At 32.0% G+C, this 23794-nt stretch overlaps 3 protein-coding genes across 3 annotated transcripts; all 3 read left to right on the top strand.

The window, feature by feature from the left end:
* Window positions 1–986: 986 nt before the first annotated feature.
* LOC146536419 (vitellogenin-3-like) lies at window positions 987–9392 on the top strand. Its single transcript, XM_085190537.1, has 10 exons — window positions 987–1135; window positions 2613–2696; window positions 3045–3096; window positions 3451–3555; window positions 4726–4864; window positions 5412–5560; window positions 5862–5977; window positions 6585–6683; window positions 7136–7283; window positions 7570–9392. The coding sequence occupies exons 1-10, from the start codon at window positions 1099–1101 to the stop codon at window positions 7637–7639; spliced, it is 999 nt and encodes a 332-aa protein (XP_085046663.1). The 5' UTR covers window positions 987–1098; the 3' UTR covers window positions 7640–9392.
* A 1009-nt stretch (window positions 9393–10401) lies between these two features.
* LOC146536418 (organic cation transporter protein-like) lies at window positions 10402–16596 on the top strand. Its single transcript, XM_085190388.1, has 4 exons — window positions 10402–10861; window positions 12483–12890; window positions 13008–13251; window positions 15682–16596. Exons 1-4 carry the CDS (start codon window positions 10467–10469, stop codon window positions 16111–16113), a joined length of 1479 nt encoding a protein of 492 aa, XP_085046514.1. The 5' UTR covers window positions 10402–10466; the 3' UTR covers window positions 16114–16596.
* A 2944-nt stretch (window positions 16597–19540) lies between these two features.
* Window positions 19541–23744, top strand: LOC146536417 (organic cation transporter protein-like). The gene is made up of 4 exons (XM_085190273.1): window positions 19541–20001; window positions 21623–22030; window positions 22148–22391; window positions 22681–23744. Exons 1-4 carry the CDS (start codon window positions 19607–19609, stop codon window positions 23110–23112), a joined length of 1479 nt encoding a protein of 492 aa, XP_085046399.1. The 5' UTR covers window positions 19541–19606; the 3' UTR covers window positions 23113–23744.
* The last annotated feature ends 50 nt before the right edge of the window (window positions 23745–23794 follow it).

Below are 23794 nucleotides of genomic sequence, written 5' to 3'. Positions count from 1 at the left end.
TTGTAATGAAAAACCTAAGAAATTATTTAAGAATGAAATTAAAATAAAAGATCTATTTATCTATTGTCGTATTTTTTCCAAGATTAAACAACACTTAAAGTTCCACATTTTTTTCAATTGCGAAAGAAATTACGTAATCTTATTTTTTCATCCAACCTAACATTTCTGTAAATTTATAGTCTAATAACAATTATTTTATTATCCACGCGTTGACGTATAACAACACTTTTTAGCTTCATATTGTATACAGCAGGATATGCAATTGGAAACCAGTATTAAGACATTTCCATACGCACAGCCCAAATTTCAAGACATTACGTGTTGAGTGTCGAAACTCAACGCTGCGATTTGTCTTGTTACTAGAGCCAGATAATGAAAATAAATCATTAATAAATATTAAAAATCTCTAGTGGAAATCTCCAAACATTTTTAGTATTTTTCTGTGCTCTAAAGGACTGTAGACCTGAATATTTGATATTTATTTCAGATTGATATATCCATGTATTCTCGATGCTCTCGATGCTTGGTGAAGAAGGGTTCTGTTTTATAATTATGATGAATGAAATAAAGCTGACTTGTTTCATCATTTCTTTTTTGATGATGTACTTGAATTTAAATGTTAGTAGATATAGATTTTAAAATAAGCCATTCTTTGAATAAATTTAAGATAAAATATATTACTTACGACGACGACCGACGACCTGAAGACGTGGAGGATCGGGAGCTTTGGCGCACCCTGGGAGAGGCCTATGTCCAGCAGTGGACCCGAAAAGGCTGATTTGATTGATTGATTGATTGATATTACTTTTTCCATATAAAGATACAAACTAATTTAGAAAGATGCATATACGTACATAATCGATATTACACGGTACGTACCGTAATTAAGTATAACCAAGAAGGTTAATATTATAAATACTTTTTTTCTATACAATTCTGCTTTACTCAAGTATTAGTATTAATTTGCTTGTCCTAGATAACGAACATGTGTCATAGATTTTAGTTAATTTGTATTTTTTTTTTCGGGAAATAGATTTTTCATAGTTATTGTATTTTTGATACTAATCTAAATTTGTTGTTATAAAAGAGAAAACAAAAATGTCTATAAAGATTAATTTTTTTGTTTTATATGTTGGTGAGTATTCAATTTTTTTTATTTCATAGAGAACCTAGTGTTAAGACATTCCGTTCCTATTCCACCCACTTTCCGCTGAATTCTGGCGGCTTTGTAAGTTGATTGCTGACCTCAACTCTCACGCTCTACTCTACTCAACTATCGCCAGAGCCAAGAAATAAAAATGATAAATATTTCGTTTCCATGGGTGGAAATCGAACTAATAATCGGTCGCCTTTACACACGCCTGTGCCTCTGTACCATGACGCGCCTCAATTATTATTTTATTGGTATGTTTATATTGGTGTTTGTTATATGTTGCAATAGATCCTCTATTGCAAAAATGTAAGTAACAAGTTTAACTTTGACTTGCGCTTTAAACTTGGAAGGTAGGTGCGTTTAATCAGCCGCTACAAATACAATAACTAACGAAAATTGGTTTAAACAGAATTGATTTCGTGATTTAAGATAATTTCGATTGAACTTGAATTGAAATCCTTCTCCTTTTTGAAGCCGGCTAAAAATAAGGTGTCAAGAAAATATAATAATAAATATGACACAAAAAAATAAATATGAACAATACCTATTTATTTTTTTGTGGCAATACCTACTTGCTCTTGAGCGGTTTTTTTTATTTTAATACATTGAAAGACTGTGTAATTATCAATTTTATTATATAATATCTACGTAATAATTAATGACATTTTTATCTGTAGGTCGTGAATGTAAAAATAATGTTATTTTATATATTGTATTTTAATATGTAAAAAGTGGTTCTATTGAATATATAGGTAAATAAATCTATTTCACTTGTCTCTCGCACATCCGAGACTCTGTTCCCCATTTTCTGACGAATTCTGGAGGAATTGCCAGAGGCGTAGCGAGCTTAACTTGCGTCCGGTCCAAAATACTTTTACAGTGTACCCTAGGCTTTGATTACAAAGTTTACATATGAGAATAGAGATGTTCTTTGACAGTACTTATAGTAGAACGTGGTAGTTAAAGAAAACTTAGTGTTAAGATATTTCGTTCTTAACTTACCGCTCAATTTCGAAATATTGCCTATTGAATCCCAGAGCGGAGAAAGCAAGATTTTTTTAGCAAGATTAATTAAATAAAAACATTCTCCCTAGCGAGAGAATCCCAATCGCGAGCTTACTCAGACACTGCTTCTCTCTGCGCTAAGTTGAACTTAAATATGGAATGACGTCATGATTAATTTAACAGTGGCCTTCGGGAGCAAGGGCACAAGCGATAGGTTGTGGGTTCTATTCCCACTTAAGAAAATGCATTATTTAATATTTTCATTCCGTCGCTCTGATAACGAGGTAAAGCGCGGTATTGAGGTCTACCGGTCAACACGCATTGCCTCTACAATTCGGCGGAAAATGGGAAACGAAAGCGTCTTAACACTGGGTCCCCTCTGTTTACGATGCTATGTGCGGAATACTGGAAGTTAAAAAAAACATAAAAGGATAAAAGACCATATTTTCAATAGTTTTGATGACCAGCGATTGTCAAGGAGCCCCATCCCTGCCACTGCCAGGAAGTTTCAGACAAGCTTTACGTTCATTTGTACCAAGTAAGTTTCTTCATTACTTTTTAATATAATTTACAATAATTTGAGTCCAGTCGTGGCGCAAGGGCACAAAGTGTGCCTGTAAACGTGACGGGTTGTGGGTTTGATCCCCAATGTCGATACAAACCGTGGCGTTGAGTTTCTCCAGATTTCAAAGTGGGGAACGGAGTGCCTTAATGCTATGCTGTGCGGGATACAGTGTGAAACAATTTTTTATAATTTTCAATCTTTTACCCGCGGCTTTTCTCGCGTGGTCTCAAGGAAATAAATAAGAAGGGATTCCCGCTATAGAGCTATATGTTAAAACGAAAATAAGAAGGCATACTTAAATATTATTTCTTGTATTTTCAGCACCGATTGGTCGATCGCTAAACTTGAACGACGTTAAAATTGTTTATTATGGGTAATATATTTTAGGTTAAATACGTTTTTTTTTTCAGCATTACACAGTAAATCGTACATAGTAGTATACATAGTAGGATACGCAGAGGTTACCTGAAAACCTAATGTCATAATCAGAGCGAAGAAAAGAAAAATAAATATTTAACTACCTCATTTACATACATACATTTATAATTACGTACTAAAATATGTAGAAACAAATTGTAAATACTTCTTAAAATTTAAATTTGTACTATTTTATTTATCGCATGGTACAATTAGGGATTTTTTTGGGTAAAGAAATCCACTTTAATTAATTTACTATTATATTGTAAAGTTAGGTAAAAAAATATTATTTATACTTTTTATATTATAGGGATAATGTAAAAAATAACACGTTTTATCGAACGAGAGACATAGAGTTGCTATTGAAAGACAGAACTTTTGTTCTGGAGAAACCTACGGTTCTATACATTCATGGGTAAGTCGGGGTTATTTTTTTAGTATTCTCTTTTATAGAATTATTTTCTTAATAAATGTAAGTTATCTATATATATAAAAGGACTTGTCCTCACTGACTGAGGTAAGACGCACGCACAGCCGTAACCGCTGTGCGTAGAAACGTGAAATTTGGACAGATGTGTACTTTCGTAATCTGGACATCCACTAAGAAGGGATTTTGAAAAATTTTAACCCTAAAGGAGTGAAATAGGGGTTCAAAGTTTGTATGGAAAAAATTTAAATCGGCACCGATTTTTATAAAATTTGAAATATAGATTTTTAAAAGTATTTAATTGAACACGTGTTTCATCGTTTTTTAGAATTCTCCCCCTAAGGGTGCAAATAAGGGGTTGAAAGTTTGTATGAAAAAATGTTTAAAACGCCACTGATTATTATAAAATTTGAAATTTAGACTCTTAAAAATATTTCATTGAACACATGTTTCGTGGTTTATTAGAATTCACCCCTAAATAAGCAAGCGAAGCTGCGCGCGTCCGCTAGTAGTACTATAAGTAAAGTTAGTTATAGTTAACTTAAGTTTAAAAAGACGATTTTTTTCAGCTTAACGGAATATCAATAAAATAGGACTTTTCCTAAGAGACTTAAGACACTCTACTCCCTACTTGCCGCCACAATCTACAAAAAAAATAACAGCCTTAAAAATAATGGCTAAGCTAAGCTCGAATTTCAGAAAAAGCTCGAGACTTCCAATTTCCTCCTTCCGGTTTTAGTTATTAGTGATTTATAATAAAGTAATTGATTTTATTATAAACTGACCTACTGATTGATTGATAGATTGGCATTCACAATAGTTTTTTTTTTCTCAGATACCTTGAATTTGTGACCGATGATAGTGTGAGTACAGTGGTATCTGCATACATAAAACATGGCGGCTATAATATACTCGCTTTGGACTGGTCTAATCTGGCTTTTGGAATTTATATAAATGTACTTTTTGGTATACAACCGGTAAGTCCAAATATAATTCCATAAACTTGGTCTGGCCATAAATAGTGTTACAATTAAAAAAAAAAAACAAAATATTATTTTTGAATTTATTATCTGTCAAATGATGACATTTGTACATGATGATTGTTCAGTGTTTTCTAATTTTCGCGCCAATATATTGTAAAATATTTTGTAATATTAGAATAATGTGGGATTATATAGTGGACGAAAGTAGATATGGAGCCAAGAATATATTTTTAAATCCTCCATACGCTTCATATAAGTCAAATGTTCCACTTAAGTTTGTACCAGAAAAAGATCTGGCCGTCCACGTGGTGTTCGTACGAAAAAGGTGATCAAAGCAGTAAAGAAATCCTGTCCGATAGCAAAAAAATTTATATTTCTAACACACTATAATAGTAATAAATGTTAGGAACAATAAAAAACAGTTTTTTGTAATAATATTTATAAACAAGACAAAGTACCTGTAGTTGCTTAACGAATATATAACTCCGATTATTTGTGATGTAGTGTAACTGTGTTCCTTAGTGACGTACTTAACTAGTAATAAGCACATAACTACATATGTATCTCCTTTGCTTCTCCGCTCTCCGTTTAATTCTAGATTACAGACATTACTGAGGCTGTCGTGGCGCAGCGGCACAAGGGTGTGACTGCAACGCGACGGTTGTGAGTTCGATCCCCACTCGAGGAAGTGAAATATTTATTAACGTTTATATTTCCATTTCTTTGCTCTGGTGTCGAGGCAAAGCGCGGCGTTGAGTTCCGGCACTCATCACTCAATGGCTCCAGAAACGCTGCACTTTGTCTATCAGTGTAGGAAAATAAATAAATAATAAATAAACATAATTTAATATATACATACAGGTGGGGGATGAAGCTGGTAAGGCATTAGTAAAGTTACTAAATGCCGGTCTGCAGCTTCAAGGACTTCACATAGTGGGACATTCATTGGGGAGCCAAGTTGGGGCTGTTGCTGCGAGATATTTAGCTTCCAAAGGATATTTGGTTAAAAGGTAGGTTAGATTTTACTTATAATAATAAAATCTTTAATTCTTTTAAGCGAGGTAAAACTAACAATAAAATTATCATATTAACTTCCAACCCCTTCAAATTTCTTTCTTGTTTTTTTTTTATTTTCTTTCATAGTCATACATTTTCATCAAGCTATGTTCAAATATTGGGTTCAAATAGGTACATTTGTTACAATGTGTTTTGTTAGCTGCGAGGAGATTTTTGTAAAATTCTGATAAATCTTATTGTGCAATAATATTACTTAAGTACTTACTTCCTTAAATATTTGTTTCCCACTTCCAGGCTAACAGGTCTAGACCCAGCCTTCCCCGGATTCTATCCACCTGTAGTAACTAAGCCCATAAGTCCAAACGACGCACTTTTCGTCGACATCATACACACAGACGGAGGGGAATTCGGTTTGCTACTATTTTCTAACTTAAAATATTTTCAGCTTTATACTTTTTCCCGCGTCTAGCAAAGCTTTAACACCATTGTAAGTTGACAATACTTTTGAAACTTTTGTAGGATATTTCATAATGATTTGTCGAATAGGTTACGTGTGAACTGAAAACATTTTATTTAAATTTAAATTTATTTATTGATTATTTTATTTACAAAACCAACACAAATTACATTAGGACAATTTTTTTTTTGACCAAGAAAATCGTTTGAATGTCCTGACATTTGCACCTTGGACATCTCACTAGGATACCCTGTGCGGAGATATCCAAGGATTGCCGTGCGGATCTATTATTGGATTTTAGTTAAAACAAGTACTTATAAGTTAAATAAAGTTAATATAAAGTTACAAACAAACTTACACTGTACTTAATATTATAAAGCGAAAGAGTTTACTTACGAGTATTTTAAAGCGCTATTCGCAGGAACTACTGGTTTAAATAGAAAAAAGATATAATTATGTTATATAGCCTATGGGATATTATTGTTATTTGTCTCGTTTTGTACGACGTTGAAACGATTAATGTGAAGTAAGTGCTGGTTTCCGAGGATGTAGCATTACAGGTTCCCCGGTCAGTGGAGGTCAGGTCGATTTTTGGCCGAACGGAGGAAAACCTGTGCAGCTGGGGTGTCCCAAGATTTTTGTACCTTTAAGTGATGAGAGTTAGTTAATTTTTTTATTTATCAATATTATTCAAATCACTTATACAATTTTTTTAAATTATAAATAGTGATTATTAGCACACTACTACAGGCTAGGTCACTGAACATAGAGCTTTCTTATTTATAACTTGTATGTTATAGCCCGAGATCCCAGGGCCCCAGACCTACGTTATTTTAGCAATACTGAAATTTTGAGAATTAATAGTCTAATATGAGTCTAAGACGATATACATATTTACTAACTTGAAAGTGGGGCCATTACTTACCTCTGAAAGGCTATCCAGGGATCTCGGTCAATTAGAATCTTACATTCCTTCCTCTCTATATGAATTTACACTAATCTAGATCTAATGCCTTAAATTATACAGTAAAAGTAGTATGATATAATCGCAGCTATTGAATTGATTTATACCTACATATAATTTATTAAAATTGATTCATATATTTTTTAGATTTTTGCAGCCACTGGCGGTCGTGGCAGTACTGGGCGGAGTCGGTGCTCGGCGGTAACTTTTTAGCAACTAAATGTTCTAATTACGACGCTTTTCTCAAAGGAAGTTGTACAGGATTAGTTAGAATGGGACTTCAAGCGACTCCTGAGTAAGTTTTGACAATAACTATGACAATAACTACCTTCATGTTTTTTTTCACTTTGCATGACCCAGAGAGATAACCCAGTGTTGAGACACTCTGTTCTCCACGCACTGCTTATATTTCGAATCTTGTCTTGTTTCTTGTCTTGTTTTGAATTCTGTGTCTTGTTTCCAGATCGAGAACAATTGAAAATAAATAATTCCTCTGCACAAGGCCTAAAGCTATATCGTTATAAATACGATTTAAGCATAATTTTATATTACTTTTTCAGATATTTTTCTTATTTTCACAGTTTACATGGAGATTACTATCTCCGAACTGCCGCTGAGGAGCCGTTCGCGTTGGGAGAAAGAGGAGTTTGATTGTATTGTCATGTCAATTAGTTGTCCTTAGTAGTTGCAATTTGGGCTAATATTAGTGAAGGTTCTTTATTTTATATTAATAGTAGCCCAAAAATTGTAATTAACAACACCTTTTAATTTTATCAAATTTCTTTAAAAACTAGCGACCCGATTGCTTTAGCTGCCAGAAATTTGCAATTAATTATTTACTAATCTATGTAGGTATATGATTTTTGCTTTCTAACAATAGTTAGCATTTTAAAGCCAATATCCACACTAAATTTTCAGCCAATAAAAAAATGTTGTAGCATATTTTATATTGACATTATTTTTTCTTTATGAACCGACTTAAGTAAACCACTAAATGTTAAGGAAAGTTCGCCAAAATATAATAGTGAAAACTGCACTTAAATCAGCCTATTCTGAAATTATCACGAACAGAGAAGCAGATAAGCACACAAAAATGTTGTTACTTTTAAAATATGTTTTATTTTGTGTTAAGCATTGTGTTTGCTAAAAACTACAGAATGACATCTTTCAATATGAAGAAAAGCGCATTTGTTTTCTTCGATAAATGTTGAAATACTTTATAATTGAAACCCGCTGTTTCGAACTCTTTGTAGTAGTCCATGGTTCCTGGTAGAGAAAAATATATACGTATTACTAAATATACGCGATTAATCCGATTAAATGTTTTTATTTAAATTGTGTAATTACTACAAAAAATTGAGATCTTATTATATTGAAATAAATCTTATTTATGTGTCTTTTTTTAGGGTTTCATGACCTGAAATCAACGTTAAATATCAAAATTATCTATTTTACTGTATTATATCTATAAATTAAATATCATAATTAAATATCGATCAAGTATCTAAGTGAGCCTTATCAAATGTTACTCATATGACCATTTATGATAAACATAAGACCATTTATGTATAGTTTTTGCTGCATTTTATATGCAATCACATAATCTAAACCAATTTTTGTATGGTTATAAACCATACAAAAATTGGAGGTCTCGAGTTTTTTCTGAAATTCAAGCTTAGCTTAACCAGAGCTGTTTCATCTTGAACTATTGACTTCAATATTAAATTTTGCCCCCCTTTTGAGGCTACTATTTTTTAGAATTTAACAACAAATGTATAGTTTTCAGATTTATTCCTGAACTAGTACTACCCGTAGATGCTAATACTACTTGAAGATGCAAGCTAAATTTCATAATTCTAGGTCAATTTTAATGCTTACGCTTTAAGTACGCTTTTAATTTTGATTCCCTTTGTAGTGTCCAAATATGCGTTTTTTGCGAAATAAAAAAGACAGATGGACAAAAAATTATCTTATAAGGGTCCTTTTTTTCTTTAAAATTTGCGGAATCCTAAAAACCGAGTGCACACGCCCGTTTGTCAACTTTTATCACAGTGACCGGTTTCTTCTCATAATTTGGTAATCGATCAATCGAGTTTATTTTTTCCCAACTGCTAAGGAAGGGTGGACACCAACACTCCGTTCTCCCTATTCTTAATCCCATGTATACAGTTAAACACTATCATTGTTAGGTACAATGAATATAACATATATATATTAATTTTTGCAAGTAACTCAACGTCACGACAGTCAGCATTTTAATTAATAAAGCTGGTTTTTACTATCCTCAGTAATCTTGTTAGAGATATATTAGATATCAACTTAATTATAGGTACATTGTAGATTAATTTTATTGCACATATATATTTTGATGGAAAGATTAAACTTATCTAAAGTGGATGGTTAATTTGTTTTTTTTTTTTAAGTTTTTTCCTTTTCCTTTTAAAAGACTTCAAAAAGGGGGAAATTCTCAATTCGGTTTTTGTGTACTGAGAATATAGAGGTTACATTAAGGATTGAGATATACATACATGATGTGTATAGAGCTTTACGTTGTATTCCGCACATAGCAGAGTTGACAGAGGGAATCTGGGAACCTATTGTTACAACACTCCATTTCCCTTTTCCCCCGAATTATGGAGGCATTGTGTGTTGAGTGGCGAGGAAATGCAGCTGGATTTTCCATCGCTGTTTTCAATTGCTGTCAATACACGTCTGCCTTATCGTCTGGCCAGATTTGAGAAAACTTTTTCCAGCACTAGTCCACCAAGCGTTGACACAACAAAATACTTTTTTTAAAGCAATTTTCCCTTGAGGGAAGATTTGTCTGGCTTGCCAGGGTCCAGCCATTGCGATGAGGGCTTCCGATTATTGTAAAAAATCAACTTTTCACCGCAGGTGATGATTCGATTCAAAAACTCTTCATTATTGTGCCGTTTAAGTAATGTAACACAGCAGTTGAAGCGTGTGCACGTTCCCTTCACTCAATTCATGAGGTACTTTTAAACTTAATCCTCCCAATTTGCTTCGAGTGGATTAAAACGATTGGACCACTAACCGCATCGCCGATCACGAATAATGACTTTAAATAAAGGCCGAAATTTGGACCCGAATTGTCTAAGTTTAAAGATTACACACATAAATAGCTTTTTTGTATATAATCCATAAAATTATACGACACCCCTAAATCTGCACCGTAACGCCTAAATCTTAAGTAAAACTAAGGCAGTAGTTTTGTTAGATTAACCTTATCTACGGATAATACTGCCGCTGTGCGAATCCCTGTTTATATTCTCACGATATGTCGATCGCCTATTATTTTTGATATTGTGTTGTAAGGAAGAACAAAGAGTTTTTAATTTTGATCTTAAATATAATTTTGCTTTTAAATCCTATACAGATATATTTAATTTTCTTATAGATGGTTTTCTTAGAGTAATATTTAAGAAATTTAGTTAAATTTGTGATAAATTTTCTCAACATGGTACAGAGTGTGATACCACAAACTACTCAAATTAAAAAAGAGGATGGTCTAGCTGATCTAATTGGACATTTCGGAAAATGGCAATGTATAGTACTAATAACGGTCTCCTTGGTGAAGTTCTCATCAGGATGGGTGCAAATGGCGATTTTATTTCTGACTCCAAGTTTCACTTTTTGGTGTAAAACCTTCGAAAATTCAAATGGGATTGGGGAAAATATGACTTGTTATGCGGAGTGTGTGGAGTATGAGTACGACACGTCCCCATTCGGCAACACTATCATATCGGAGTGGGACCTGGTCTGCAGCAGGAGCTGGCTCGCGAGCTTCACGCAGATGGTGCTGCAATTTGGAATATTGATTGGGAGCGTCTTGTTTGGATTTCTTTCGGACAGGTATTTTTTTAAATATATTCTTTTAGTTTTATGTTTTGAAGTCACTCATATCAATATGTCACTCCGCCTTATAAAATAAAGATAATTAGTTAAACTGAAGCAACTGAACTGCCTTTTTTTGAATTTTACAATCGCATCTTTATTTATCTACATTATAAATTTTTATATAAAAATCGAGCGATTCCAAAGCAATTGTTTTAGATGAATGTCTTATGGGTTGAATTCCCAGTCCAGGAAATAAAATATTTATTATGTGCGGGGTAGAACGTGAAGCTAAAAAGATTTTATTTTTAAAAAAGACAAAGCCAAGTGAAATATGTTAACGGGAATTAAATATGTTCTTATTGTCCCTTAAATTATAGTTGTACGTATATTTCATATAGGAAGTTATAAAACTATTGTCATATCTTTATGATGGTAATATAAAAAAATAGTTTTTAAATATATGATAAATAGTAGTAGATCGTTTAATTTTAAGGCCCGTATTTATAAGCCGGCTTCAAGTCTGAGATCGATCTTGAGATACCGTTTTCATTAATAAATTACATATACTTAAATGACTGAAAATATTAAATATTTCATTTTCTCGAGTGGGATCGAACCCACCTACTGATTTAAGTATATATTTTTATAATATTTATTTCCGATTTTAGAATTGGTCAGGCCTTGCTATACGTGTATCTACAAGTGCGTACAATGACACACAGAATACAGACACGTGCATCTATAAAAGCAATAAAAATATAAAATAAACAATGACTTTCAGAATGTATAACAATACTAGAATATCATTCAAGAAGTCACAACGTATACGAGTGGAGTCAATAAAAATAAGATATATTGTATTAAAAAATCTTAGATTAATCTTGATACTTTAATAATATGATATGTTATAAAAGATTATAAACACTTGAAGATAACCGAAATATGAATAGATAGATAAGTTTGACGCATTCATACCAAATACTTACCAAAAAGCCTAATGTCATTTTGCAATGATTCGGCAAAAAGCTCTAGGTATTCGTATATGCCTATTAATATTATATCGATAAGATATCGTCGTATTATTATATGATATATTTTTTTTATCAGCTTCACGCTCTATCCCGCAAACAGCAGGGTGGACAGAAGGAACTTAGTGTTCAGACATTCAATTTCCCATTTTCCGTCGAATTGTGGAGACATTGTTGAGTCGCCGCGCTTTACCTCGAAACGGAAAAATGTAAATATAAATTTAAACAAATATTTCATTTCCTCCAGTTCGAGAGGGGATCGAACTCACAACCAGTCGCGTTTACAATCACACACTTGTGCCTCTGCGCAACGAGTGGCCTCTGTCGTTCTTTTCTGAAGGATTTTTATTATTAATAGTTTTTACAATACCATCTAATTTATAATATTTTCATTTTTTCTCTCTGGAGTTCTGTCTGAGAGAATTCTGTCACTCTGTTCGCAATGCTAGAATATATTGGAAAATGGGGAACGGAAACGAAAGTGACTTAATGGGAAATGAGTGGCATATTATTTAATTGATACATTTTTCTAGTTTAAATATTATTTAAACGATTGACTTAAAAAATAGTTAAATTTAGTTATTACAAAATCATTTCTTTCTTTTCAGATACGGCAGAAAAAATACATTCATTCTGTCAGTGGTAGCTCTCGTCGCCTTCGGATTTGGCATCCCATTCTCCCCTGACTACATAACATTTACAGTCCAAAGATTTTTCTTAGGAGTAGCAACAGCTGGAACTATGGTTATTTCTTTCGTAATCATTATGGAAATAATTGGGTCGAAGTATAGAGAGATTTGCGGATGTCTCTTCCAACTGCCTTTCATTGTGGCTCATATGTCTGTGCCATTATTTGCGTATTTCTATAGAGATTGGAATGATTATACTTTGGCTTTGGCGGTGCCAGCTGTGGCATATGTGTTGTATTTCTTCGTGCTATCAGAATCTCCAAGATGGTTGATCTCAATGGGCAAACTGGATGAAGCAACGGAACTTGTGAAGAAAGCAGCATCAATGTAAGTAGTGAAATATTACCTCCCTATTTTAACGATTTCATGAAAGTTGTCTATGTGCATCCTATATATAGGTAAATAGTAGAAGTAAATAATAAAAATTGCTTTTATAAATTTCAGGAATAACCTCCCAACTTCCAAAGTGGAGGAGACCTTAAAAATAATGGCGGAGGAAATACGATCAAAGTCAAACGAAACAAAGCCAAACTACATGGACTTATTACACGGATCTTTACGTTTAAAGACTTTATGTTCTTGCTATATTTGGCTCATAACTGGACTAACTTACTTCGGCTTCAATCAATACATCAGTCAAACTAGCCCCGATCCATTTATTACTGTAGCTGTCGTCGGTGCTATACAAGTGAGTATAGAAAAATATACATAACATCGCTTTGATGAAAAAAGAGAGTCAAGCCACTTGTTTAAATTTATAGACAATAAATAAAAAACGTGGAGCGTTTCAACAAAAAATATAATTTGTCTCTTTAACTTCTAAGCTTGAAATTATCAATTCTCTTTGAAACCTCAACTTGATAGAATAACAGGTAGAATTAAAGAATCATTAGACAGTGTAATTTTAAAGGCCTTTGATAGTGATGCTACTAAAACAATTGCCGATAATTTTGCTTATGAGTTCAATAATAATATTAAGAATGTAATCTTGAAATGCAAAACTCCACTATTAGACAAGAATTTATACAGACACGCTACAAATATGTCGATGAGATTTAAGAAAGCGGAAAAAAAAGATATATGCAAAATTATAAATAATATTAAAACACAAAAATCTGCCGGCGTTGATAATATAAAACCTCTCGATATTAAGTGTATTTGTACAAAAATCACACAAGTCATATGTAAGTTAATCAACACAAGTGTTCATTCGGGCTCTTACCCTGACGAACTAAAAATTGGAATTGTTAGGCCAATTTTCAAAAAAGGATGTAAACAAAATTATAATAATTATCGCCCTATTACAATTCTGCCCGTAATAGATAAAATAATTGAAAAATTTATATCTAATCAAATACACGAATTCTATAAAAGTAATAATATACTAGCTTGTCAACAATTCGGCTTCCAATCCAATAAGAGTACGACACAACTACTATCCGACCTAACCGACTACGTTAATGCAAGCTTAGATAAGAAAAAACACGTTCTAATGGTATTCATAGACTATAGTAAAGCCTTCGACATCCTGCAACATAATATTTTGATAGAAAAATTAGAAAATACAGGCATTAGAGGACCCTTGCTAAGATGGTGTGAAAACTATTTAGCAAATCGAGCATACGTGGTTAAAATAGGTACCGAATACAGCGAAAAAGTCGATGTTACTGATGGCACAGCTCAAGGTTCGGTATTAGGCCCCCTTCACTATCTGGCATATGTAAATGACTTGCAGCATGCAATAGGTAATTGTCAACTGTTCCAATATGCGGATGACACTTGCCTCGTAGCAGCAGACACAGACATTAGGACAGCTGTGGAAAATCTTCAATGCGACTTTAATTTGCTCTGTAAATGGTCACATGACATAGGTCTAGTAATAAACCCACAAAAAACAAAACTTCTGCATATATGCTCAAGTCACAATAGATTTTTGGGCGAGTACAAAATTATATCTCACGACCACGATTGTATGCATCGTAATAGTATGACCTGTAACTGCAAGGCCATTGATCAAGTTGAAGAGCATTTATATCTAGGGCTTATTATAGACAACAGATTTAATTGGGATAAGCACATTGAATATATATGCAATAAACTACGGCTTATTACAGCAAAACTCTATTTAGTGAAAAACAAACTTCACTTCAAAAATAAATTACAATTATATTCAGCTTTAATGGATAGTATAATTTCATATGGGCTTAGTAGTTACGGTCGAACATTCAGAACTCATCTCAACAAAATTTATAATATTCAATTAAAAACACTTAAAATGATTGCACCATCGTCAGTAAGACAAAAAAAAAAAAAAAAATTCTACCACAATGAACATAAACTTTTCGAGTATTGCAAAGTATTACCAGTACAAGATAAAGTAAAACATATTTTACTTAAAGAAAATTTCTTTTATCACAACAGAAACTTCAAAGAACACAAAATATTAACGAGATCGATTTCAAATAATACAATTGAAACAACTGGAGCAAACAATTTTTATGGTAAAAGGACAACAAACTATATAATCCCAAGACTGATTAATGAAATACCGAAAACCCTCAAAGATAAAATTACTATACATAATATAAAATATAAAATAAAAGATTTTTTCTTATCAAATTATTAAAGTAAAACAATATAAAATAAATATTTAAGAAATGAAACAAAAAAAAAAATTATAATATATATTTTTTTCTTATAATAAAAGTAACACACTGTAGCTCGACATTTAAAACGTACGCGTAGTTACAAATACGCATCTTTTTCCAACCTACCTCACAATCACATTTTTATTTTTTGTTTTGCTAGTAATTTTCTTTATGTTTGTGTTTGTTAAAAATATTTGTATCTTTGTACAGTTTTTATGTTTTCTATAACTTAATGTACTTAGGAATGTGCAGTGGTCACACAAGCCAAATCGGGCTTAAGACCGCGAAGAATAATTAATTTTAATGTACTTTGTTATAAATAAATAAAAAAAATAAAAAAAAAAAAAAAATACTTCCATACAAATTACGAAATCAAATATAATACCTACATTAATTTACAGTATCTCCAATACGTTATTAAAAAGTATAAATTTTACTTTCTCTTAATAATTTGTCTATTTTCCTTCCAGATACCAGCCAACCTCCTATCAATATGGATCTTACGGTATTTTGGCCGCAAATTGGCCGTAATAACCTTCTTTATAATGGGAGGTATATGCGTATTAACTCTAGGTCTTGTACCAGACATATTCTGGCTTACCCTAACCTTGGGTTCCATAGGAGTTAGTTGCGCTACTATAGTCGGTGCCTGTATTTACATATATTCATCAGAAATATTCCCAACTGTTGTTAGAAATATGGGTGTAGGAGCATGTTCAACGTCTATGAGAGTGGGATCTATGATAGCTCCATTTATTGCCAACTTATCTTCAACGGTGCCTTGGCTTCCCACAGTTATTTTTGGTTTAGCTGCCATATCAGCAGCTTTAGTTTGCTTGATGCTTCCTGAGACCAAAGGCACTGCTTTGCCTGATAGCCTAAAAGATACAGAATCGAGTTAGTTTTAAGTTTAATGTATATGTTATTTATTTGTTATATTTGAAGAGATTGATTAAAATGTATATATTATGTATAAACATCGTTAATATTTTAATATCTAAATGAGATACACAGTTTGTAAATATTTTATTTCTTTTTATGTAATATTTATAGTTGTAGATTTTATAAGCGTTTAATTAAGATAAGAGTTAATAAACTTAGTCATATAACGTTTTTATAAAGTAGCTTTAGCTAAAGTTAAAGAAATTAGTCATTTATTGTAATAATTATAGAAATTGAATAAATTTCATTGTAAATAATTTGCATCTTTAGTATTTAATGTTAAATTTAATCGTGATTAATGCATGGGCGGATCGGGGGAGTGGTCCGTGCCTATCGCATGGTGCTTTGATGGCTACCCCAGGATTTCTACTAACAAAAAGTGAAAGATGAAAAATAAAAAAAAAACTACACAAAAAGATTCGTTCGAAATAAATGTCAAGGTGCTGCAAAAATATCTCTAGATAAGTCAAAGTATTATTGCAATATATAAAAAGCTATATATACTCTAGAAATAACAAAAGTCATAGCGTAAAAGAATCTATTATAAAAAGCAAGTAAAACGAATAAAAATAAACCACTAATTAATATAAAATTATTTATTTCAACTCCTTTTCAATGTTACATGGAAAATAAAATAATCATAATGTTCCATACATTTCATTTATTCATAAAACATTTATATCTAATTCTTATATTACTATTTAATTATTAATATTAATTAAATTATCACATACATGTATCACAATTTTGGTCCTATTTTTCCTTTCCTTTACTGTAAAGCGTGTGTTATTTTAATAATTCATGAATTCGGTGGAAAATGGGGAGCAAAGTGTCTAAACACTAGGCTAACAAAACAGGTCTGGCCTTATATTATTATTTTAGTCCTTTCTCTTCACTTCAGTCTAACAGATATCGTTGAAGCTTAGAGTAAAATATTTTTAACATTACCGGACCGAATAAAATCCTTTTGTTTTCATTTTACCAACATTTACGTATGCCCCATATGGAGTAAGAACACATAAATATAATATATTTTTCAAACCATTTTTCTTAATTCTTGCAGAGAAAAAAATTATAATAATATGTATAAATTAAATTCTTTTAACAATATCATTAAAACATGACTTATAAAACTTGGTAAAATATCGTATTTTTAATAAAAAAAATGTAGTTTGAAAAATATGTTTTAATAGTCAGTTAAAATATATTTATTTAGTACTTAAGTATTGTAATGAAAGACCTAAGAAATTATTTAAGAATAAAATTTAAATTAAAGATCTATTTATTTATTTTTTCTATTATTTTAAGATTCACTTAAAGTTCAACATTTTTTTCGATTGCGAAAAAAATAAACCTGATATTTCTGTATATTTATAACCTAATAACAATTATTTTATTACCCACCACCCCGTATAACATATATGTTTCATCTTTATATTTCTTATTAGTCTTTTTTTAGTGTTTCACGCCTCAAATCAACGTTGAATATCAAAATTATCTATGTTATTGTATCATATCTATGAATTAAATATCATAATTAAATATCGATCAAGTTTCTAAGTCAGCCTAATCAAATGTTAGTCATATGATTATTTATGTATAGTTTATCCTGCATTTTTTATGCAATTCATCACATAATAAAATATACATAATAAAAAAAAATAAAAGATAAAATGTGAAAGATGAAACTTCATGGAAAAAACTCGTCACAAACTAATAATTGTAATTAGTTTCATAAAAACCGGACAAGCGCGAGTAGGGTCCTTCCACCGAGGGTTCCATACAAAAATTGGAGGTCTTGAGCTTTTTCTGAAATTCAAGCTTAGCTTAGCCAGAGCTGTTTCTTCTTGAACGGGTTTAATATTAAATTTTACCCCCTTTTTAAGCCTGTACCGGTAAAACGAATACTATCTACAGATGCTAACCAAATTTCATAATTCTAGGTCAATTGGAAGTACGCTTCTAATTTCGATTCCCTTAATAAACAAGACAGACAGACGGTCGGACAAAAAATTATCCTATAAGGGTTCCTTTTTTCCTTAAAAGATACGGAACCCTAAAACGCACGAGTGCATACGGCCGTAAACCTATATTTATTACGGGTGACACTCAGTTCACCCTATTCCTAATCCCATGCATATTTAAATACTACCTTTGTATCTAGTATATCATAGGTACATATATATTAATTTTTGCAAGTAACCCAGCGTCACGACACAGTCAGCATTTTAATTAATAAAGCCGGTTTTTACTATCCTCAGTAATCTTGTTAGAGATATATTAGATATCAACTTAATTATAGGTACATTGTAGATTAGTTTTATTGCACATATATATTTTGATGGAAAGATTAAATTTATATAAAGTGAATGGTTAAATTGTTTTTTTGAATTTTTTTTCTTTTCTTTTTAAAAGACTTCAAAAAGAGGGATGTTCTCAATTCGGTTTTCGTGTACTGAGAATATACAGGTTACATTGAGGATTGAGATATACTTACATAATGTGTATAGAGCTCTACGCTGTATTCGGCACATAGCAGAGATGACAGAGGGAATCTGGGAACCTATTGTTACGACAGTCCATTTCCCTTTCCCCCGAATTATGGAGGCATTGCGTGTTAAGTGGCGAGGAAATGCAGCTGGATTTTCCATCGCTGTTTTCAATTGCTCTCAATACGTCTGCCTTAATCGTCTGGCCAGATTTGAGAAAACTATCTCCAGCACTAGTCCACCAAAGATTACAAGATACTTTTTTTAAAGTAATTTTCCCTTGAGGGCAGATTTGTCTGGCTTGCCAGGGTCCAACCATTGCGATGAGCGCTTCCGATTATTGTAGAAAATCAACTTTTCATCGCAGGTAAAATGATACGATTCAAAAACTCTTCATTATTGTGCCGCTTAAGTAATGTAATACAGTAGTAGAAGCGTGTTTGCACGTTCCCTTCACTCAATTCATGAGGTACTTTTAAACTTAATCCTCCCAATTTGCTTCGAGTGGATTAAAACAATTGGATCACTAACCGCATCACCGATCACGAATAATGACATCAAATAAAGGCCTAATTTTACCGAATTGTCTAATTTTAAAGATTACACACATAAATAGCTTTTTTTATATAATCCATAAAATTATACGACACCCCTAAATCTGCACTGTAACGCCTAAATCTTAAATAAAACTGGCAAGTTAAGTTAAGTTTCTAAGTTTTGTTAGATTAACCTTATCTACGGATAATACTGCCGCTGTGCGAATCCCTGTTTATATTCTCACGATATGTCGATCGCCTATTATTTTTGATATTGTGTTGTAAGGAAGAACAAAGAGTTTTTAATTTTGATCTTAAATATAATTTTGCTTTTAAATCCTATACAGATATATTTAATTTTCTTATAGATGGTTTTCTTAGAGTAATATTTAAGAAATTTAGTTAAATTTGTGATAAATTTTCTCAACATGGTACAGAGTGTGATACCACAAACTACTCAAATTAAAAAAGAGGATGGTCTAGCTGATCTAATTGGACATTTCGGAAAATGGCAATGTATAGTACTAATAACGGTCTCCTTGGTGAAGTTCTCATCAGGATGGGTGCAAATGGCGATTTTATTTCTGACTCCAAGTTTCACTTTTTGGTGTAAAACCTTCGAAAATTCAAATGGGATTGGGGAAAATATGACTTGTTATGCGGAGTGTGTGGAGTATGAGTACGACACGTCCCCATTCGGCAACACTATCATATCGGAGTGGGACCTGGTCTGCAGCAGGAGCTGGCTCGCGAGCTTCACGCAGATGGTGCTGCAATTTGGAATATTGATTGGGAGCGTCTTGTTTGGATTTCTTTCGGACAGGTATTTTTTTAAATATATTCTTTTAGTTTTATGTTTTGAAGTCACTCATATCAATATGTCACTCCGCCTTATAAAATAAAGATAATTAGTTAAACTGAAGCAACTGAACTGCCTTTTTTTGAATTTTACAATCGCATCTTTATTTATCTACATTATAAATTTTTATATAAAAATCGAGCGATTCCAAAGCAATTGTTTTAGATGAATGTCTTATGGGTTGAATTCCCAGTCCAGGAAATAAAATATTTATTATGTGCGGGGTAGAACGTGAAGCTAAAAAGATTTTATTTTTAAAAAAGACAAAGCCAAGTGAAATATGTTAACGGGAATTAAATATGTTCTTATTGTCCCTTAAATTATAGTTGTACGTATATTTCATATAGGAAGTTATAAAACTATTGTCATATCTTTATGATGGTAATATAAAAAAATAGTTTTTAAATATATGATAAATAGTAGTAGATCGTTTAATTTTAAGGCCCGTATTTATAAGCCGGCTTCAAGTCTGAGATCGATCTTGAGATACCGTTTTCATTAATAAATTACATATACTTAAATGACTGAAAATATTAAATATTTCATTTTCTCGAGTGGGATCGAACCCACCTACTGATTTAAGTATATATTTTTATAATATTTATTTCCGATTTTAGAATTGGTCAGGCCTTGCTATACGTGTATCTACAAGTGCGTACAATGACACACAGAATACAGACACGTGCATCTATAAAAGCAATAAAAATATAAAATAAACAATGACTTTCAGAATGTATAACAATACTAGAATATCATTCAAGAAGTCACAACGTATACGAGTGGAGTCAATAAAAATAAGATATATTGTATTAAAAAATCTTAGATTAATCTTGATACTTTAATAATATGATATGTTATAAAAGATTATAAACACTTGAAGATAACCGAAATATGAATAGATAGATAAGTTTGACGCATTCATACCAAATACTTACCAAAAAGCCTAATGTCATTTTGCAATGATTCGGCAAAAAGCTCTAGGTATTCGTATATGCCTATTAATATTATATCGATAAGATATCGTCGTATTATTATATGATATATTTTTTTTATCAGCTTCACGCTCTATCCCGCAAACAGCAGGGTGGACAGAAGGAACTTAGTGTTCAGACATTCAATTTCCCATTTTCCGTCGAATTGTGGAGACATTGTTGAGTCGCCGCGCTTTACCTCGAAACGGAAAAATGAAAATATAAATTTAAACAAATATTTCATTTCCTCCAGTTCGAGAGGGGATCGAACTCACAACCAGTCGCGTTTACAATCACACACTTGTGCCTCTGCGCAACGAGTGGCCTCTGTCGTTCTTTTCTGAAGGATTTTTATTATTAATAGTTTTTACAATACCATCTAATTTATAATATTTTCATTTTTTCTCTCTGGAGTTCTGTCTGAGAGAATTCTGTCACTCTGTTCGCAATGCTAGAATATATTGGAAAATGGGGAACGGAAACGAAAGTGACTTAATGGGAAATGAGTGGCATATTATTTAATTGATACATTTTTCTAGTTTAAATATTATTTAAACGATTGACTTAAAAAATAGTTAAATTTAGTTATTACAAAATCATTTCTTTCTTTTCAGATACGGCAGAAAAAATACATTCATTCTGTCAGTGGTAGCTCTCGTCGCCTTCGGATTTGGCATCCCATTCTCCCCTGACTACATAACATTTACAGTCCAAAGATTTTTCTTAGGAGTAGCAACAGCTGGAACTATGGTTATTTCTTTCGTAATCATTATGGAAATAATTGGGTCGAAGTATAGAGAGATTTGCGGATGTCTCTTCCAACTGCCTTTCATTGTGGCTCATATGTCTGTGCCATTATTTGCGCATTTCTATAGAGATTGGAATGATTATACTTTGGCTTTGGCGGTGCCAGCTGTGGCATATGTGTTGTATTTCTTCGTGCTATCAGAATCTCCAAGATGGTTGATCTCAATGGGCAAACTGGATGAAGCAACGGAACTTGTGAAGAAAGCAGCATCAATGTAAGTAGTGAAATATTACCTCCCTATTTTAACGATTTCATGAAAGTTGTCTATGTGCATCCTATATATAGGTAAATAGTAGAAGTAAATAATAAAAATTGCTTTTATAAATTTCAGGAATAACCTCCCAACTTCCAAAGTGGAGGAGACCTTAAAAATAATGGCGGAGGAAATACGATCAAAGTCAAACGAAACAAAGCCAAACTACATGGACTTATTACACGGATCTTTACGTTTAAAGACTTTATGTTCTTGCTATATTTGGCTCATAACTGGACTAACTTACTTCGGCTTCAATCAATACATCAGTCAAACTAGCCCCGATCCATTTATTACTGTAGCTGTCGTCGGTGCTATACAAGTGAGTATAGAAAAATATACATAACATCGCTTTGATGAAAAAAGAGAGTCAAGCCACTTGTTTAAATTTATAGACAATAAATAAAAAACGTGGAGCGTTTCAACAAAAAATATAATTTGTCTCTTTAACTTCTAAGCTTGAAATTATCAATTCTCTTTGAAACCTCAAATACTTCCATACAAATTACGAAATCAAATATAATACCTACATTAATTTACAGTATCTCCAATACGTTATTAAAAAGTATAAATTTTACTTTCTCTTAATAATTTGTCTATTTTCCTTCCAGATACCAGCCAACCTCCTATCAATATGGATCTTACGGTATTTTGGCCGCAAATTGGCCGTAATAACCTTCTTTATAATGGGAGGTATATGCGTATTAACTCTAGGTCTTGTACCAGACATATTCTGGCTTACCCTAACCTTGGGTTCCATAGGAGTTAGTTGCGCTACTATAGTCGGTGCCTGTATTTACATATATTCATCAGAAATATTCCCAACTGTTGTTAGAAATATGGGTGTAGGAGCATGTTCAACGTCTATGAGAGTGGGATCTATGATAGCTCCATTTATTGCCAACTTATCTTCAACGGTGCCTTGGCTTCCCACAGTTATTTTTGGTTTAGCTGCCATATCAGCAGCTTTAGTTTGCTTGATGCTTCCTGAGACCAAAGGCACTGCTTTGCCTGATAGCCTAAAAGATACAGAATCGAGTTAGTTTTAAGTTTAATGTATATGTTATTTATTTGTTATATTTGAAGAGATTGATTAAAATGTATATATTATGTATAAACATCGTTAATATTTTAATATCTAAATGAGATACACAGTTTGTAAATATTTTATTTCTTTTTATGTAATATTTATAGTTGTAGATTTTATAAGCGTTTAATTAAGATAAGAGTTAATAAACTTAGTCATATAACGTTTTTATAAAGTAGCTTTAGCTAAAGTTAAAGAAATTAGTCATTTATTGTAATAATTATAGAAATTGAATAAATTTCATTGTAAATAATTTGCATCTTTAGTATTTAATGTTAAATTTAATCGTGATTAATGCATGGGCGGATCGGGGGAGTGGTCCGTGCCTATCGCATGGTGCTTTGATGGCTACCCCAGGATTTCTACTAACAAAAAGTGAAAGATGAAAAATAAAAAAAAAACTACACAAAAAGATTCGTTCGAAATAAATGTCAAGGTGCTGCAAAAATATCTCTAGATACGTCAAAGTATTATTGCAATATATAAAAAGCTATATATACTCTAGAAATAACAAAAGTCATAGCGTAAAAGAATCTATTATAAAAAGCAAGTAAAACGAATAAAAATAAACCACTAATTAATATAAAATTATTTATTTCAACTCCTTTTCAATGTTACATGGAAAATAAAATAATCAT

Source organism: Heliconius melpomene, chromosome 9 (assembly GCF_056956725.1).
Source record: "Heliconius melpomene rosina isolate 202511_hmr_F chromosome 9, ASM5695672v1, whole genome shotgun sequence".
Lineage (NCBI taxonomy): Eukaryota > Metazoa > Arthropoda > Insecta > Lepidoptera > Nymphalidae > Heliconius > Heliconius melpomene.
Note: the sequence above shows the minus strand (reverse complement) of the source record. Positions and strands in the feature narration are given on the sequence as shown.